The following is a 15,417-nucleotide window of genomic DNA, read 5'->3' on the forward strand; positions in this document are numbered from 1 at the left end:
ACACTGCGTGTTGTCTCAGCACAGAGAGAAACGAGACCCGGTACAGCTCACACACCACCAAGCAGCTCCCGGGCCCTCGAACAGAAGGGAAGGCAGCATCTTTCCTATCACCCCTCACCCTCGCTCCCTTCTGCTGTGTCCTGAGGTATTTCCTGAGATGCCCAGTCACAGACTTGCCCCCAAGTCCTCACGACGCCAATGTAGAGGAGCCCCTGCACCCACAGACCGTCCTGAGATCGCCATCTAGAGCCCAGGTCCTGGGCACACCCTGTCTCACCCTGGCCCTCAAAGGTGCCCACGACCCCCGGGGGTGCGCTCCCCCTGCAGCAACAACGCACACAGCCCGCTGTCTGCCCCAGGCACTCCTCCGGGTCTTTGGCGGAAGAATAGGGACACACATTTCCTTCCTCTGTCAACATTTTTATGTGTCTTTGTGTTTGGTTGTGGGCGTGAGTTTGTATTTCCGGAGCTTGTGGTTGACACAGAGGAGTTCTGGGTTTTCCCTCATGATTTTTCATCTTTTGGTCTTAGAGAATTTTTCATTCCATAATTGTAAAAACGTCATATATATTTTCATGTAGGGAAGAGGGATTCAGGGGAAAAGGCAACAATTGCTTGAATTCTGGGGAAAGTAGGAGGAAGACAAATTGGTAAGGAATCTAAGTTGGAACTCCAAAGTTTACACCTTCTTCTTTATGACTTTTTAATTATATATGGGGCCTACAGATATTTCGTATATGTTGTGCTCAATACATGTTTATTTCTTGAATTAATAAAGATTTACGTGCCTGCTGATGCCTCCGAGTTAACAAAAATGACACCAAGGGTCCCAAAGTGATGTGCACAAGGACCAACTCCAGTGAGGAGCGTTTTTGATCATTTACAACCTTAAGGCCTTACATCACATTGTTGTTGATGTCTACACCCTCTAGTTGTTCAGTGGATGTTAACTAATCTTTCTTGGGTCTGCTGTATTTGGAGGATGCATCCAAAAGCCTCAGAGAAAAATGAAGGCAGCACAATTGTATAGAAACTAATATAATATTGTTCATCAACTGTAACTGAAAAATAAATGTCTTGAGTTCATTACACAAATGGATTAATTTCTTAACTGTCCTTAATGGAAATGGGGAACAAAAAACAAAACATCTCCCATGATGACTGGGAAAGCGCACGAACACACTTCTGCTACATTCCCAAGTGTCAAGAGCCCAGAAAAGTGACCTGTGAGGGCTGAATCGGCCTCTTTTTAAGGAACAGCAAATTCACTTAAGAGAATGAGAGACACAGAAGCTGTGATGACTGAGGTGTGGTGACCTGGCGAACACTCTCTCAAATGAACCTGAGCTTCTCCCTCAAGGAAAGTCAACGGGCAGTGGACACCTGACAGCACTTGCTGTCTGGATGGAATGGAAACTCTCAGAGGAAACCCAGGGTTTTTGGCAAACGTGTGTCTGCCCAGGGCAGCCAGACAGCTTCCCAGAGCTGACGACCGTTTCCAGTGGGGTCTGTGGTAACATTAACAAGTGTGATTTTTGATGATGTGTCATTAAATGCACCAACACTGGGAGATCTCTACCATTAGTGAAATGATGCATCACTTTCAATAATCCTGCATCAGTACAAGAGCCACTGAAGTCATGTAACAGAATAGGAAACACTCAATGGTGTAGTTTCAGGTTCCTCTTTGCAGAGAGCTTTTCAGAAACTACCTCTTGTGTAGCTTTAGTGAATGATCAAAGCTGAATACCCACACTTATCTGAAAAGGTTATTTAAAAATGCTCCTCTTACATATCTGTGTGAGGCTGTACATTTCTTCACATATTGCCACCTAAATAACATATTAAATGCAGAAGCAACTATGAAAATAGATCAGAGTTTTTATGATACAGACAAGATCTGAGACTTGCAAACAAGTAAAACATAAGCAGTCTGCTCTTCTCACTACCTTGTTTAATCAAGAATAGTTATTTTTCATAAAAAAATATTTCTCTTAACATATCATTGGTTATTAATATTATTCCCAATGAATTAAATTTTTTCAAAAATTACTGTTTTTGCTTCTTATATTGGTAATTTATTGATAGCTATAACCCACATGAACAAAATTAATTTGGGGGTTGTCCCTACTTTCTAAGACTGGATGGATGGATGTTCTGACACCAAAATGTTTCAGAATCGCTGAATACAACAGCCCGGGGGGCCCAGGACTCAGGGTAACAGGGGGACAGAGCTCTCCCTGCAGGAGGAGGGATGGGGCAGAGTCCCGGGTCCCCAAGCCAGGTCCTCAGTGTGTCAGCCCAAGGACCGAGTTGGGGGTGGGGACACTCAGGGCTGGGGTGCGCCCTTCTCCCTCCGGTTTCCCTTCCCCTTCTCACGGGTCCTTCTGCCTGGATACTCCTGACGTTCTGCTGCGATTCTGGTTTGTGTGTCCCAACTCGACACGAGCCAATCGATGTCACCACGCGTTCCAGCCCGGGGGTATCCTAACCCAGTCTTATTTCCACTCAGTTTAAGTTACATCCCCGTGGGAGGGGTCTCAGGTGGTCGAGTGGGGGACACATCTGTCCTCCAGGGGGACTAAGTGGACGGGGCTGACTTTAGGGCGCGGTCAGGGTCTCACACCTTGCAGGAAATGACTGCGTCCTGGGGTCTTACGTGCGCTTCCTCAGTGGGTACGGTCAGTATGCCTAGGAGGGCACTGAATCCTTCACCCTGAACTTGGACCCGCAATCCTGAGATAAGGCCAACAAGACCACCCAGATTACCATAAGGCGCAATTTCCTGCAGGACGATGATGTGGAGGAATGGCGGGTCTTCCTGGAGCACACGTGCGTGCGCTGGCTCCGCCTGATCCTGGAGAAGGGGAGGGGACGCTGCAAAGAGCAGGTGCCAGGGCGCCGGCCTCCCCGAGGAGGGGATCTGTGGGCTGGGGCGGCTTCCCACATAGAGAGGAGGGAAATGGGGCAGTGTCAGAATGTCCCTCCTGCTCCAGAGAAGGAAGAGACCCACAGGTTTCCTTATTCTCTGACTCACCCACTGGCCCAGCTTTCTCTAAAGGACAGTAAGGAACCCAGCCTCTCCCTGAAACACCCACAGCAGTGGCTCCCTCACACCCTGCAGCACCTGGGGCACCAGGAAACTCTCTCTCCCTGGTTCTGGGGCTGAGACCTTCTCTGGAAGCCTGACTCTGATTTTCTGAGTCAACAGCCTCCACCTGAGTCTGTGTCTCCCCTTAAAGACCTGGACACTCCTACCCTAGGATCTCGCCCTGATTCTAGAACTTATCAAGAAACAAGAGAATATCCCTGATGCCTCTGTCCAGGCTGGTGTCTGGGTGGTTGGCTCCCTTCCCCACCCCAGCTGTCCTGTCCACTCTCAGGGTGGCCACATGGGCACTGCTGGAGGGTCCCATGACCATGCTGAGTTCCCGAATTTTCTCACCCTCCCCTCAGACCCCCCAAAGACACACGTAACGCGCCACCCCATCTCTGACCATGAGGTCACCCTGAAGTGCTGGGCCCTCGGCTTCTACCCTGCTGACATCACCCTGACCTGGCAGCGTGAAGGGGAGGACCTGACCCAGAACATGGAACTTGTGAATACTGAAGGAGCCAGGGAAATGAGGACGTGATTGTTCTCAATTTTAGCTGCTCGCTCGACCATAAGGACAGGGTGCACTTCAAGGAGGTACAGAGCTGATTGTGTTAAGTCAGCTCCTGGAACACCAAGGGGGGGGGGTAAAAAGACCACAACCACAGCATGAGGTTTAAGAGCCAATCAGCCATACTATCACGAGCTGTCCACGAGCTCTAGTAACCAGTCCTTGGTCAGATCACGCACCTTAGTATAGCCCCTGAGCCAATAGCTAACTGCCACCTTCTGCTTCTGGAAGTTGCTTGCTTGCTCGCCTCTATAAGAATCCTAGCCTGTAAGCGTTAGGCGCGACTCTCATTTGCAGCCATTTTGGCACTCGTGTGTCTCCGGAGGCACCCTGAGAGTTCGCGCCTGCGCAGGTAAAACTTTGAAACTTTGGCCAATAAAACACCTCTGACTACCCAGCAGTCTCCGACCTTTCTTGCTCGCGAGGACGGGATGTAACAAATACCATGCCTGCAGGGAACAGGACCTTCAAGAAGTGGGGAGCTATGGCCCTGCCCTCTGGGGAGGAGCAGAGATACACGTGCCATGTGCAGCACCAGGGGCTGCCTGAGCCCCTGACCCTGAGATGGGGTGAGGAGGGGGCGTGGGCACAGAGCCTCTCCTCAGGGTTTCCCTGAGCAGGGCCAGGCCTGAGGTTTGTCTCTCACTTTCGCCTTGCAGACCTCCCTCATAAGACCACCATCACCAGTGTGGGCATAGATGCTGCCCTGAGTCTCCTTGGAGCTGTGGCTGCTGGAGCTGTGATGTGGAGGAGGAAGTGCTCAGATGAGCAAGGGGTGGGGCTGAGTTCCCTGTCGCCCTGGGAGTCAAGCTCAGGTGGAAGTGTGCTCTGCCTGGTTAATGGGTATCATGTCTGTACTCAGTGGATTGAGTACGGGCCTGCAAACCAGACAATTGCGGTTCCATTCCCAGTCAGGGCACATGCCTGGGTTGCAGATCGGTTCCCTGCAGGCCAGTTCCCAGCAGGGAACGCATGAAAGACAACCATACATTGATGTTTCGTTGCCTCTCCCTCTCTCCTTCCCTTCCCCTCTAAAGATAAATAAATAAAATCTTTAAAAAGAAAACATAATGAAGGAGAACTTCCCTAATCTGGCAAAGAAAATAGACTTTCAGGAAGACCAGGGAGCTGAGAGAGTCTCAAAGAAGCTGGACTGAAAGACGCAGGATTCAAAGGAGAACACACCAAGGTCCGTCATACTTACATTATCAAAGATTAAAGATTAGGCGGAGAGCACCTTGAAAAACAAAAGAGGAAAGAAGACATTTAACTACAAAGAAGTTCCCATAACACTATCAGCTGATTTCTCAAAACAAGAAAAAAAAAACACTTAAGGTAGAGACCTTAATCTAAGATTACTCTATCCAGCAAAGCTTTCATTTAGAATGGAAGAATAGATAAAGTGCTTCCCAAATAAGGTCATGCTAAAGGAGTTCCTCCTCATCAAGCTTTTATTATATAAAATGTTAAAGGGACTTATTGAAGAAAAAGAAGGTGATCAAAAATATGAACAGAAAATGATAACTTCACAACTAATGATTGAAACTAAAAACAAAACAAAAAAATAAAAACAAGAAAACAACTAGAACAGGAACAGAATCACAGAAATGGAAATCACAGGGAGGGTTATTGGCGGGGAGGAGATGCGGGGAGAGTGAGGGAAAAGGCACAGGGAATAAGAATCATAAATGGTACATACAAAATAGGCAGGGGGAGGTTAAGAATAGGATAGGAAATGGACAAGCCAAAGAAATTCTATGTATGACCCATGGACATGAACTAAGGTGGGGGAATGATGGTGGGGCAGGTACAGCATGCAGGGGAATAAGGAGGATAAAAATGGGACAACTCTAATAGCATAATCAATACAATATATTAGGAAAATTAATTAAATACAATAAACATAACATTCTTAAAATAATATGTACATAACAATAGGGGGGTCATTTATTATTTTGTTTTTAATTTTCAGAGAAAGGAGAAGGGAGGGAGAAAGACAGAGAAACATCAATCTAAGAGAGACACATCAATCAGTTCCCTCTCTCTGTGACCAGGAATCCAACATGCATCCTTTCACTTTGTGGGATGACACCAAACCAACTGAGCCACACCAGTCAGGATGCGAAAGATTTAAAGGGCCAGTCGGAGGCTACAAACCCAATTTAATCTCATTTATCTGTGGAATCTAAAAAACAAGATAGACCACAAGCCACAAACACCAGGCCCTCAATCAAAATCCGGCTCTTTACCTTGTTTTATACCTCCCAGCACCTTGTTTCTACCTGGCCAGTGTCACACTCCTTGTCCCTAGTTAAGGAGTAGTTACATCTATACAGTCCTAAAATCACATTCGGCCCCTTGAAGGCAACCAGGAGGCTTATGCGGCCCCCCCGGTAAAAAAGGGTTTGACACCCCTGAAATGGACAGAGGCATGGACACATGGAACAGACTGACAGCTGGACAAGGAGAAGAGTGGAAGGGAGGAGAGAAGGTGAAGGGATTAGCCCAGAGACTCTGACTACTGAGTGCTGATGCCCAGAGGGCAGGGAGTTGACAGAGGGACCAAGTGGGCACCAGGGGGGAATTGGGACATCAGTAATAATGTCAACAAAAAAGTCGTTAAAAAATAAACAATTTTAAAAACTAGGTAGGATGAGGCTAGTTGAGTCTGAGGTGATGCTACACAATCCACAACCCAGTGATTGTGGATTCCAAACATTATTAGGCCCATCAGTCACCAACTTTCCAAAGGATCAGATTTTACCATTGACAAAAAACATTTTGTCATTTGTGATATTCATTTCCCAAGAGAGGACCAGAAATAATACTCAGTATCTAATCTACAATGATTACATGATAATATTTTGTTTGCATTTGTTTAAAAATAACTTTCACACACAACTATATCCTTTATTTCTGGTAACCTCAGTCTGGTAGGAGAAAATCTCATTATCTCCAGGAAAATCTGATTGGATTAAATGGGAAAAACAGGAAGTAAGTGAAGTGGGAGGAGCGACCTGTCTGATAAAAGGGGCTTGCTGGTCGACCTCATTCAGAACTGAGGCAACGGGGGAAGCAGCTGGAGTCCAGAAAAGGATCTAGTGCCCAAGAGGTGAGTCCATGGTTTTGAATTTCCACTTGCTACAGAAGGTTCAGCAAGTGCTGTCTGATGTCTGAGGCCAGCTCACTGCCAGGCATGGGGTGGACACCTAGGGGTGAATTGCCCTTGATGGGGGCAGTGGACAGAACGTAGATGCTCAACACCAGGTAGCAAAAATAACATGGTGGTCTTTATCCTGAGTCAGATGGGAGATGGGTGGACCCTGCAAGGTGATAAGTGGAGTGTCAGCCACTGACCTAGCCCACCTCTCAGCTTCTGCTGTGGGTCTCAGCCACACTCAGTTGTAGGATTTCTGGGTCTCAACCAGCACTGTGCACAGGATATATAAAGTCACACAGAGACGTCATCCTAAACTAGTGGTTTTTTTTTGACTTCTTGATGTGAGGAAGAAAGAAGCATGGATTTGTTGTGAATTCCTTTATGAATTCACTGGTTGCTTCTTGTCTGAGCCCTGACCAGGTATTGAACCTGCCACCTTGAGGTATCAGGACCTTTGTCTAACCAAGTGAACTACCCAGCCAAGGCTCACCTGGTTTCTAGAAGCCACATATATAGAGTAAAAACAAACAAACCAACAAAACACCAAGGCTTTTAATATAACTGGCAAAAGGCAGTCATTCCAACATCTCATCAATTTCACAAGTTTGTTGGGAGGTGGCTTATACTCGCCTGTCCTGTGATGTCTTCCAATTCCAGGCTACATTTCATGCTCAACACCATTCATTGTGGATAAGCCCCATCCCAGTGGCTCAATAGCCACTCCAGGCTAAAGGCTGCCCCATAAGACACTCAGGTAGCCCTGGCCAGGTGGCTCAGTTGGTTTAATCCTCATCCGGTATTACTGAAGCTTGAGGTTCGACCTCCACTCAGGGTGTGTACAAGAAGCAACTCATCTCTCTCTCTCTCTCCTTCTTCCTCTCCATCCACCACCTCTCTGTCTCTAAGACCAATAAAAACCTTTCCTTGGGTGAGGATTGAAAAGAAAAATTCCCCAGTACAGTAGAGACCATCTCACCCCCTACCTCACAGCCCCAGGATGAATCTCATCTTCCATCTAAGTAGCATTTTAGACATCAGAAATTCCGGGCCATGAGCTACTGATATTTGTTCTTGAACTGCATCTTGATTGCCTGGGACTGGTGAGTGCAGATCCCTATTCATAGAAACAGGGTGAAGTCCCAGGACCACCGAGTCCCTGTCACTCACGATGTTCTAATCCCTTGCCACTTTTCCCCAGACAGCCACCATGGCCCAACACTTTAAAGCCACAAGCACTTGCCTCGTATGCCTGACCTACCTGGAAGACCCCGTGAGCCTGAAATGTGGGTTCATCTGCTGCCGCCAGTGTCTCAGCTCACTGCCGAGGTCCCCCAGGGGACACGGGATTATGTGCCACACCTGCTCCGAGGTTTCTCAGAACAGTGATATCAGGCCCAACCATCAGCTGGGCAGGCTGGTATCAGCAGTCAGGGCGCTGGAGCCCCAGCTGAGAGACACCCTGCAGATGAACCCGAGTTTGCGGAGATTCCAAGGTGAGTTCTGGGACCACCTTCCCCTACCCCCTGGGAAAAAGTCACTGGACAAAGCCCTCCAGTCAAGGTGTTTAGCTGGGTTCTGGCACCCGAAATGTTCGTTCTTTTCCAACTTTTCAACCTGGAAGTCTGCATTAAAACTGTCTGTAGGTTTTCTTTCTTTCTTTAAAGATTTTATTTATTTGAAGAGAGGGGGAAGAAAGTAAGAGATTAACAGAAACACTGATACAAGAGAGACACATGCATGGATTGCCCCTGGGAAGGGCCCTGACCAGGAACCCCATCCCAGGTTCCCAGTAGGGGGCCCATGAGAGGGCCCCACACATTCCTGTGTCTCTCCCTCTCTTTCTCCATCCCTTCTCCTCTCTCTAAAAACAGAACAAAAATCTTCTAAAAAGAAAAGAAAAAGGACATAGTCATGCCCTTGACGTATACTATTCAGTATTTTCGGTAGCCACACAGGTAACCAGCTGGTGGTCACTGGGAACTGGAGACTGATCGAGTAGAAATCCGAGGCTGGGTGTTACATAGCCCGGATCCCTGACATCCATTCTTCCTGATTCTTCACTGTGTTTAATGTGTTTGTAAACCACTTTCAGTTTTGAGTGTGTTTGAGATTGATTATTGCATAACAGTTGCCACACAATATGACAGTAGTTTAAAATTACAGCGTAGTAGTTAGATATTCTCATACCCCAAGAAGTGACTCCCCTTGATAAGCCTCCTCCCTTCCTGGCACCATACACATTACTGCAGTATTAGTGACTGTATTCCCTGTGTTTCTCACCACGACCCTGGGCCTGTTTTGTAACGGCCAATCTGTTCTTCTCGATCCCTTCCCAGGTTTTACCTCATTCCCCACATCCCCTCCCATCTGGCAAACATCCATTTTTTTAATGTTTTCAACTCTAGTTACATGCAATATTATTGTGTATTGCACATCAACTGTAACTGAAAAAACAAGATGGTTTTAAAAATTAAAGAGCCCTGGAGCTGGCTCAGTTGGTTGGGGGAGGGTTCCTGTCCATCACAAGGTGGCAGGCTCGATTCCCGCCAGGGGGCGCACCTGAGGCAACCGATGAGTTTCTCTGCCAGTCCCAACCCCTCCTTTCCTCCCTGGGTAAAATCATTAAAAACATATCCTCAAGGAAGGATTACACAAATAAAAATTAAATTAAATTAAAAAGGAAAAAAGAGATAAAGCAAACAACACAGGGAACCAGGAGTCTTTATTCTGAAAGGTTTCTTTCTAAGGCTGCACCAACCCCATACTGAGGGGTGCGGGGGTCACCTTGGACCCCAAGCTCTGCGCCCGAATCAGAGTCACAGGGAGGCGGCGCCACTGCCCAGGGTCCTCTGCTCCGCGTCCCGGCCCCTGTGGGTGCTGCCCGGTTGAAAGGGCCGTCCAGGTTCCTGCTAAGTTGTCAACACATCAGGAATCGTGGGGGAAAATACATATATAGATATTTATAAATCTATGTACAGATTTCCATATTTACATATAAATATATGTATGTGTATATATAATTTTAATATACTTATATATATATAGAGAGAGGTAACAGAAAGCTTTGATGTCATTTTTATTCTGCAATAAGTAAAATACTTTCCATCGTTTGAAATACCTAGTTCAGGTCTACGTGTGGACAGAATCTGTGATAATTTGTATGCCGATTTTGAAAACAAGCAGCAGTCATGGTCTCTTTTTTTATATGGACTCCACACTAAAGGGAAGAAAAGTCCTTAATTGAATAAGCAAAGAGCTTAATGCTGAGAGAATGCCTGTCATGACCAAGGGCTAGTTCCAAAGATGACCCTTGGTTGTGTCTGTGAAACTGATGTAATTGGGGACCCAGGAAATTTCCCCAGGAAAATCCAACCTGCCGAGTTGAAGAGGTGACAGTGAATGAATAGTCTGGGTCCCTGAGGTAGCCCCAAAGGGTGGGGACAGGGCTGATGGATTATTTCTCTTTCCACAGAGGACGTGACCTTGGATGTGGACACGGCCCACAAGCACCTCGAAGTCTCCGAGGACCTGAGGCGAGTCCACTGTGTGTACGTGGAACAGAAGCGCAGGGTCTGTCCCGAGAGGTTCAGCGTCACCTGCTGTGTGCTGGGCTCCCCGCAGCTCACGTCTGGCCGGCATTACTGGGAGGTGGACGTGGGCACCAGCGCAGAGTGGAACCTGGGCGTCTGCAAGGAGTCTGTTTCCCGGCAGGACAAGGTCGTCCTCTCTTCAGAACGTGGCTTCTGGACCTTGAGCTGCAGGGAGAAGGACACCTTCCTGGCCAGCACCAGGCCAGCAACAGAGCTGATTGTCAGTCCTGGCTTACGCCGTGTGGGTGTTTTCCTGGACTGTGAAATGGGGACCATTTCCTTTTATCACGTGGGCGATGGCTCCCACATTTTTACGTTCCCTCCGATTTCTGTGACAGAGCCCCTGCGTCCATTCTTCGCTCCTGGAGTTCCTGGGAAGGCCGGCAGGAACTTCATGATGCTGTGCCCTGGGTGGAGTCCCAGCGTGTCCAGTGAGCAGGACAAGGCCACGAAGCCCTGATCTCAAAGCCCTCACAGACATGCCCTGAGTGCCCATGGCCATGGATACCAGTTCCTGTGCTGCTGACCCAGTGTCCTGAAAACCACAGGACAGTTTGGGAATCCCAAACACAAATTATAGGGAACTCTCACCTCCCACACTAAGTACTGTTATGGTTGTTTGGGGCAGGGCTTCCTTGCATAATTGTCCAATAAACATGTTCTGAGCATTCACATTAATTGCCAAATGGTTTCCCTTTTATTTTCTAAAAGATAAACTGCATGTCTCAGGAAGGTTGTAGACAAAATGAAAATATGGGTATGAGCCAACAGACTGAATGGTTTTTCTCTGCCATCGGAACTAGACCTATAGAAACAGTTCAGACAGAGGTGTGCCCTGGACGGGTGGGTGGCTCAGGTGATTGGAGTGTCCACCCAAGCACCAATATATCACAGGTTCCATTCCCAGTCAGGGCAGGTGCCTGAGGAGCATAAGGAAGGCAACCAGATTGATGTTTGTCTCTCTCAACAACAGGAGATTTGTGTGTGTGCCACTTCTCTCAGCCACAGAAAAACTCATTTGTTTCAAGTGATCATAGGAGGTTCTGGGACCCTAGAGGAAAGCAGGACGACTTCAGGAGCAGCTGGATACAGGAGGTTCATGGGCTCAAAAACAGTCGTTATGCTCAGTTATAATTCGTGGAGTTAGTGAGGCTTCACTAGCTTTCAGCTTCAAGTGATGACAACTGAAGCGGTCAAGGAGAAAGTTCCTCAGGTGCCACAGGGCTGACTCTGCCACAGTCCCCCCCGGGCTTTTCCCTCCCAGTTCCTCCCCTTCATCACAGCAGGATTTTCCCACGTGAGCAGCACAGCTGTGTTGCTCAGCTCCCACCACACAGGTTCTCCTTGGAGTAAAACTCCCAGATTCTTGAGGGGGTGTTGGATGGGGCTGCAGGTGCAGCACAATGGCTGATGTGTTCAGTGGGGGATGGAGGACTGGACACCAGCATCGTGGTGGAGTGAGGAGGCCTCTGAAAGGGACAGTCAGACCCTGGGATGCTCCCCACAGAAGCCTGTCTGTGAGACCACGTATCAGATGGAGCATGGAGGGCGTCCAAGGGAAGTAGCCATGGTCCCCAGTGCAATCCGGCTATAACACCCCCTCCAGTGGCAGAGGGCAGGAGGGTAGATGTGACCTTCAGGCCATGGAGTGGCTAAATCCTTGGACAGGTGGAAGGTCACCTGGGTAGGACAGTGTGGGTGGTGGCTGTGGGTACAGGAGGCAGGGAGCCGCCTGACTGAACTGACAGACCAGGAACATGGGGAAAGCAAACACTGAGACATAAGGCGACCAGAAACCAGAGGTAAAATGTCTGGAGAGAGTCCTTGTAGGTCAACAGTCACCTGCATGGACAGGGACTGAACTCAAGACCAAAAGGTACAGAGAAGATGAATAGGTTAAAGCAGAACCCAATACCCTGCCTGTAGGAGACCCACCTCACATCCAAAAACACACAGACACTCTCAGTGAAGGGGGAGATGAAACAGTCTCCCTGTAAAATGGGCAGCCCTGGCCCAGAGGCTCAGCAGGTTGGAGCCTCCTCTGGTCACCAAAAGGCTGAGGGTTCTATTCCTGCTGGGAGGTTGGACAAGAGGCAACAGATTCGGGTATTTCTCTCATGTCTATGTCTCCCATTCTCTCTCACTCTCTCTTTCTCTCATGTTCTCCCTTATTCTGTCTCCAAAATAAGCAAACATATTATCCTCAGGTGAGCATTGAAAAACAAGGGACAGAGGACCAGAAAAGACACTGACAGATGACTAACAGAGGACTTCCAGATGGCTTACAGATGACTAATAGACATGAAAAACTGGTCAATGTGACTCTAACACACATGCAAATTTAAACCACAATGAGGTGTCACTTCATGTCTGTGGGAAAATCTACCTTCAATAAAGCCACAAACCAGTGCTGGCCAGAATGTGGGGAAAAGGAACCCTCATGTGGTGTGAGTGGGAATGCAGACTGGTGCAGCCCCTGTGGAAAACAGTGTGCAGTTCCCTCAGAATAACGAGTATGGAACAGCCTGTTGGCCCAGCGATCCTACTTCTGGGGATTTACCTGAAAGAATCCAAAACACGTACTTGAAAGAATATACGCACCCCTCTGTCCATTGCAGTGGTGTTTACAACAGCCAAGCTCTGGAAGCAGCCCAGGTGCCCGTCAGCAGGTGAGTGGATAAAGAAGCTGTGGTGCATTCACAAGTGGGACACTATGAGGTGGTAAAAGAGAATGAAATCCTGCCATTTCCGATGGCATGGATGGACCAAAGGGTATTATGCTAAGGGAAATAAGTCAGATGGGAAAAGATAAAAATCGTATGATTCCACTCATATGTGGAACATAAAACAAAGAACAATAAACAAATTGATGAAGCAAACACAAAGGACCTCACAGTCACAGCCAATGCTGTCCTGGTCACCACATGAAGTGGGGGAGGACAATAGAGGAGAGGGGGTCACATCAGTGGTGATGGAAGGAGACTACTCAGGTGGAGAGCATTTTTATTTCCCAGCGAGGGGCCACAGCTGGATAGTGTATACAAGCCCTAGATGTCCCACATTCCTGTCTCCACTTCAAGGCCCCTTGTACATAAAGTGACAGGTCCATGTGTCCAGTGTGCTGACTCATGACAGAAGGAGTGGCAGAAACAGTGGACTGTGCCCCTTGCTCCCCATAGTCTCTCAGAAGGATGACTTCAGGCCACTGTTCTGGCTGGCAGAGCTGGTTTCTCAGATCTGATTTTCAACTGACATTTCTTACTGTCAATTGAATATTGCAGTCACCAATTTAACATTCTCTCCCTGTATTTCCACAACATTGCTTAGTCCTAACCCCAGTATGTACCACCAGGAAGTCATCATCCAGAACATGGGGACAGTCTGGTCTAATGGGAGACTCCGGTCTGAGCTCTATGAGTGATAGAGAAGTATTACGGTGTCCTTCAGGTCACGTGGACAGAGGGAGACCCCAGACCCTGAGCAAGGACAGAGTGGCTTCAACTGGAGCTACTTTCCAGACTAAACACACCTCAGGGTGTGAACAGCAAGCCCTGTGGAACTTCAATGCAGAGGAAGGCCCGCCAGGGGCACACAGGATGACCACTGTGAGGGACTTGGGGACAGAAGAAGAAGAAGCAGAAGACAACAGCCCAGCGGGAAATGCTGTGACTGGAGCTCCTCGTGCAGAGTGTCCCTGCACCCCAATGACACAGTGACTCTCAGCTCAGATTCTCCCCAAGGAACATGGGACACTTTTTCTCCCTCCTGCTTCCTGCTGAAGAGGGACATCTCAGTAATGGCCATCACTGTCCCCAGTCTCTAGACCTGCCTGAGGCTGCCATCTTATGGTCATGTCCTGATGTCACATTCATTGTCCTCAGGGTCTGACCCAGCATCTCCACGGTGCTTCACCTGCACAGACACCCCCAGAGGCTGCAGCACATTCACACCCTGCAGCCGCCACCAATGCCCTCCAGTGACCAGAGCCACCCACACCATCCTCATGCTGGTGGACACCTGTGTCACCTCCTACCTACTCGATTCCATTTTCACTTTTTACATCACTGTGTGAGAGGGCCCTCATCTCTGGTGGGTGCAGACCTCCCCTAGTTGGCTTCCTGTTCTCCTGCTCTTCACCCCTCACTGAGGATGCTCAGGGATCCTAGAGCTCCTGGGGTCATGAACTGTTGGAAGTGACTCTCGACAATCTAATCTGTGGATGTCAGTGTTTATAATATTCTTGATTACACTGTTTAGTGATCCTTCACTGAATGCCAATGTTGTACGAGGTGTAGAAGCCTGCTGTGGCCAAACAAAGCAAATGGTTTTAAAGCAAGCTTTTTTCTTTTTTAATCATCCCTTGAGTCTATGTTTATTTTTTAGAGAGATAATCATATATATATATATATATATATATATATATATCAGACAGATAGACAGAGAGACAGAGACAGACAGACAGACAGACAGACATGAATCTGGTGCCTGGTGTACTTGCCCTGACCCCAGATCAAACCCACCACCTTTCAGTACATGGGATGATGTTCCAACCAGCCAGGGATGCCATAAATTCTTTAGTGAGGTGTCTCTTTTAGAATTTGATGCATTTTTATTGAACTATTTTCTTTTCTTCAAGTTTAAGATTTCTTACATAGTGTCCAACCTACAGCCCACAGACTACACGTAGCCCTGGATGGCTAGGAATGTGGCCCCCCCATTAAAAATTTCTAAATTTAACTTAAAATATAATGAGGTTTTTTTTGTGAACATGTCACAATGTATTTAATGTGTGGCCCAAGACGACTCTTCTTCTTCCAATGTGGCTCAGAGATGCCAAAAGTTTAGGCACCCCTGGAAGTGATTTGCAAACATTTTCTCTCACTCTGTAGCCTGAGCTCTTTTTATAGTTATAACACCAACATTAGTGCACAGACATATTTTTCTTGGAGGAGAAATCAGAAGTGACTCACTGTGATACTTTCTAGGTGGAGGACTTAGGTGA

General features: G+C 47.8%; 3 protein-coding genes across 3 annotated transcripts in view; all 3 read left to right on the forward strand.

The window, feature by feature from the left end:
- LOC119037808 (patr class I histocompatibility antigen, A-126 alpha chain-like) overlaps positions 1-15,417 on the forward strand; it is a 195,358-nt gene that overhangs the window by 25,930 nt on the left and 154,011 nt on the right. The gene's annotated exons all lie outside the window — the stretch shown is intronic.
- LOC119065882 (patr class I histocompatibility antigen, A-2 alpha chain-like) overlaps positions 1-15,417 on the forward strand; it is a 35,289-nt gene that overhangs the window by 13,051 nt on the left and 6,821 nt on the right. The gene's annotated exons all lie outside the window — the stretch shown is intronic.
- On the forward strand, positions 6,736-11,030 carry LOC119056605 (ret finger protein-like 4A). Its single transcript, XM_053672049.1, has 3 exons — positions 6,736-6,777; positions 8,024-8,318; positions 10,298-11,030. Exons 2-3 carry the CDS (start codon positions 8,033-8,035, stop codon positions 10,873-10,875), a joined length of 864 nt encoding a protein of 287 aa, XP_053528024.1. The 5' UTR covers positions 6,736-6,777; positions 8,024-8,032; the 3' UTR covers positions 10,876-11,030.

Source organism: Artibeus jamaicensis, unplaced genomic scaffold (assembly GCF_021234435.1).
Source record: "Artibeus jamaicensis isolate MK-2021 breed Jamaican fruit bat unplaced genomic scaffold, CSHL_Jam_final contig_723, whole genome shotgun sequence".
NCBI lineage: Eukaryota > Metazoa > Chordata > Mammalia > Chiroptera > Phyllostomidae > Artibeus > Artibeus jamaicensis.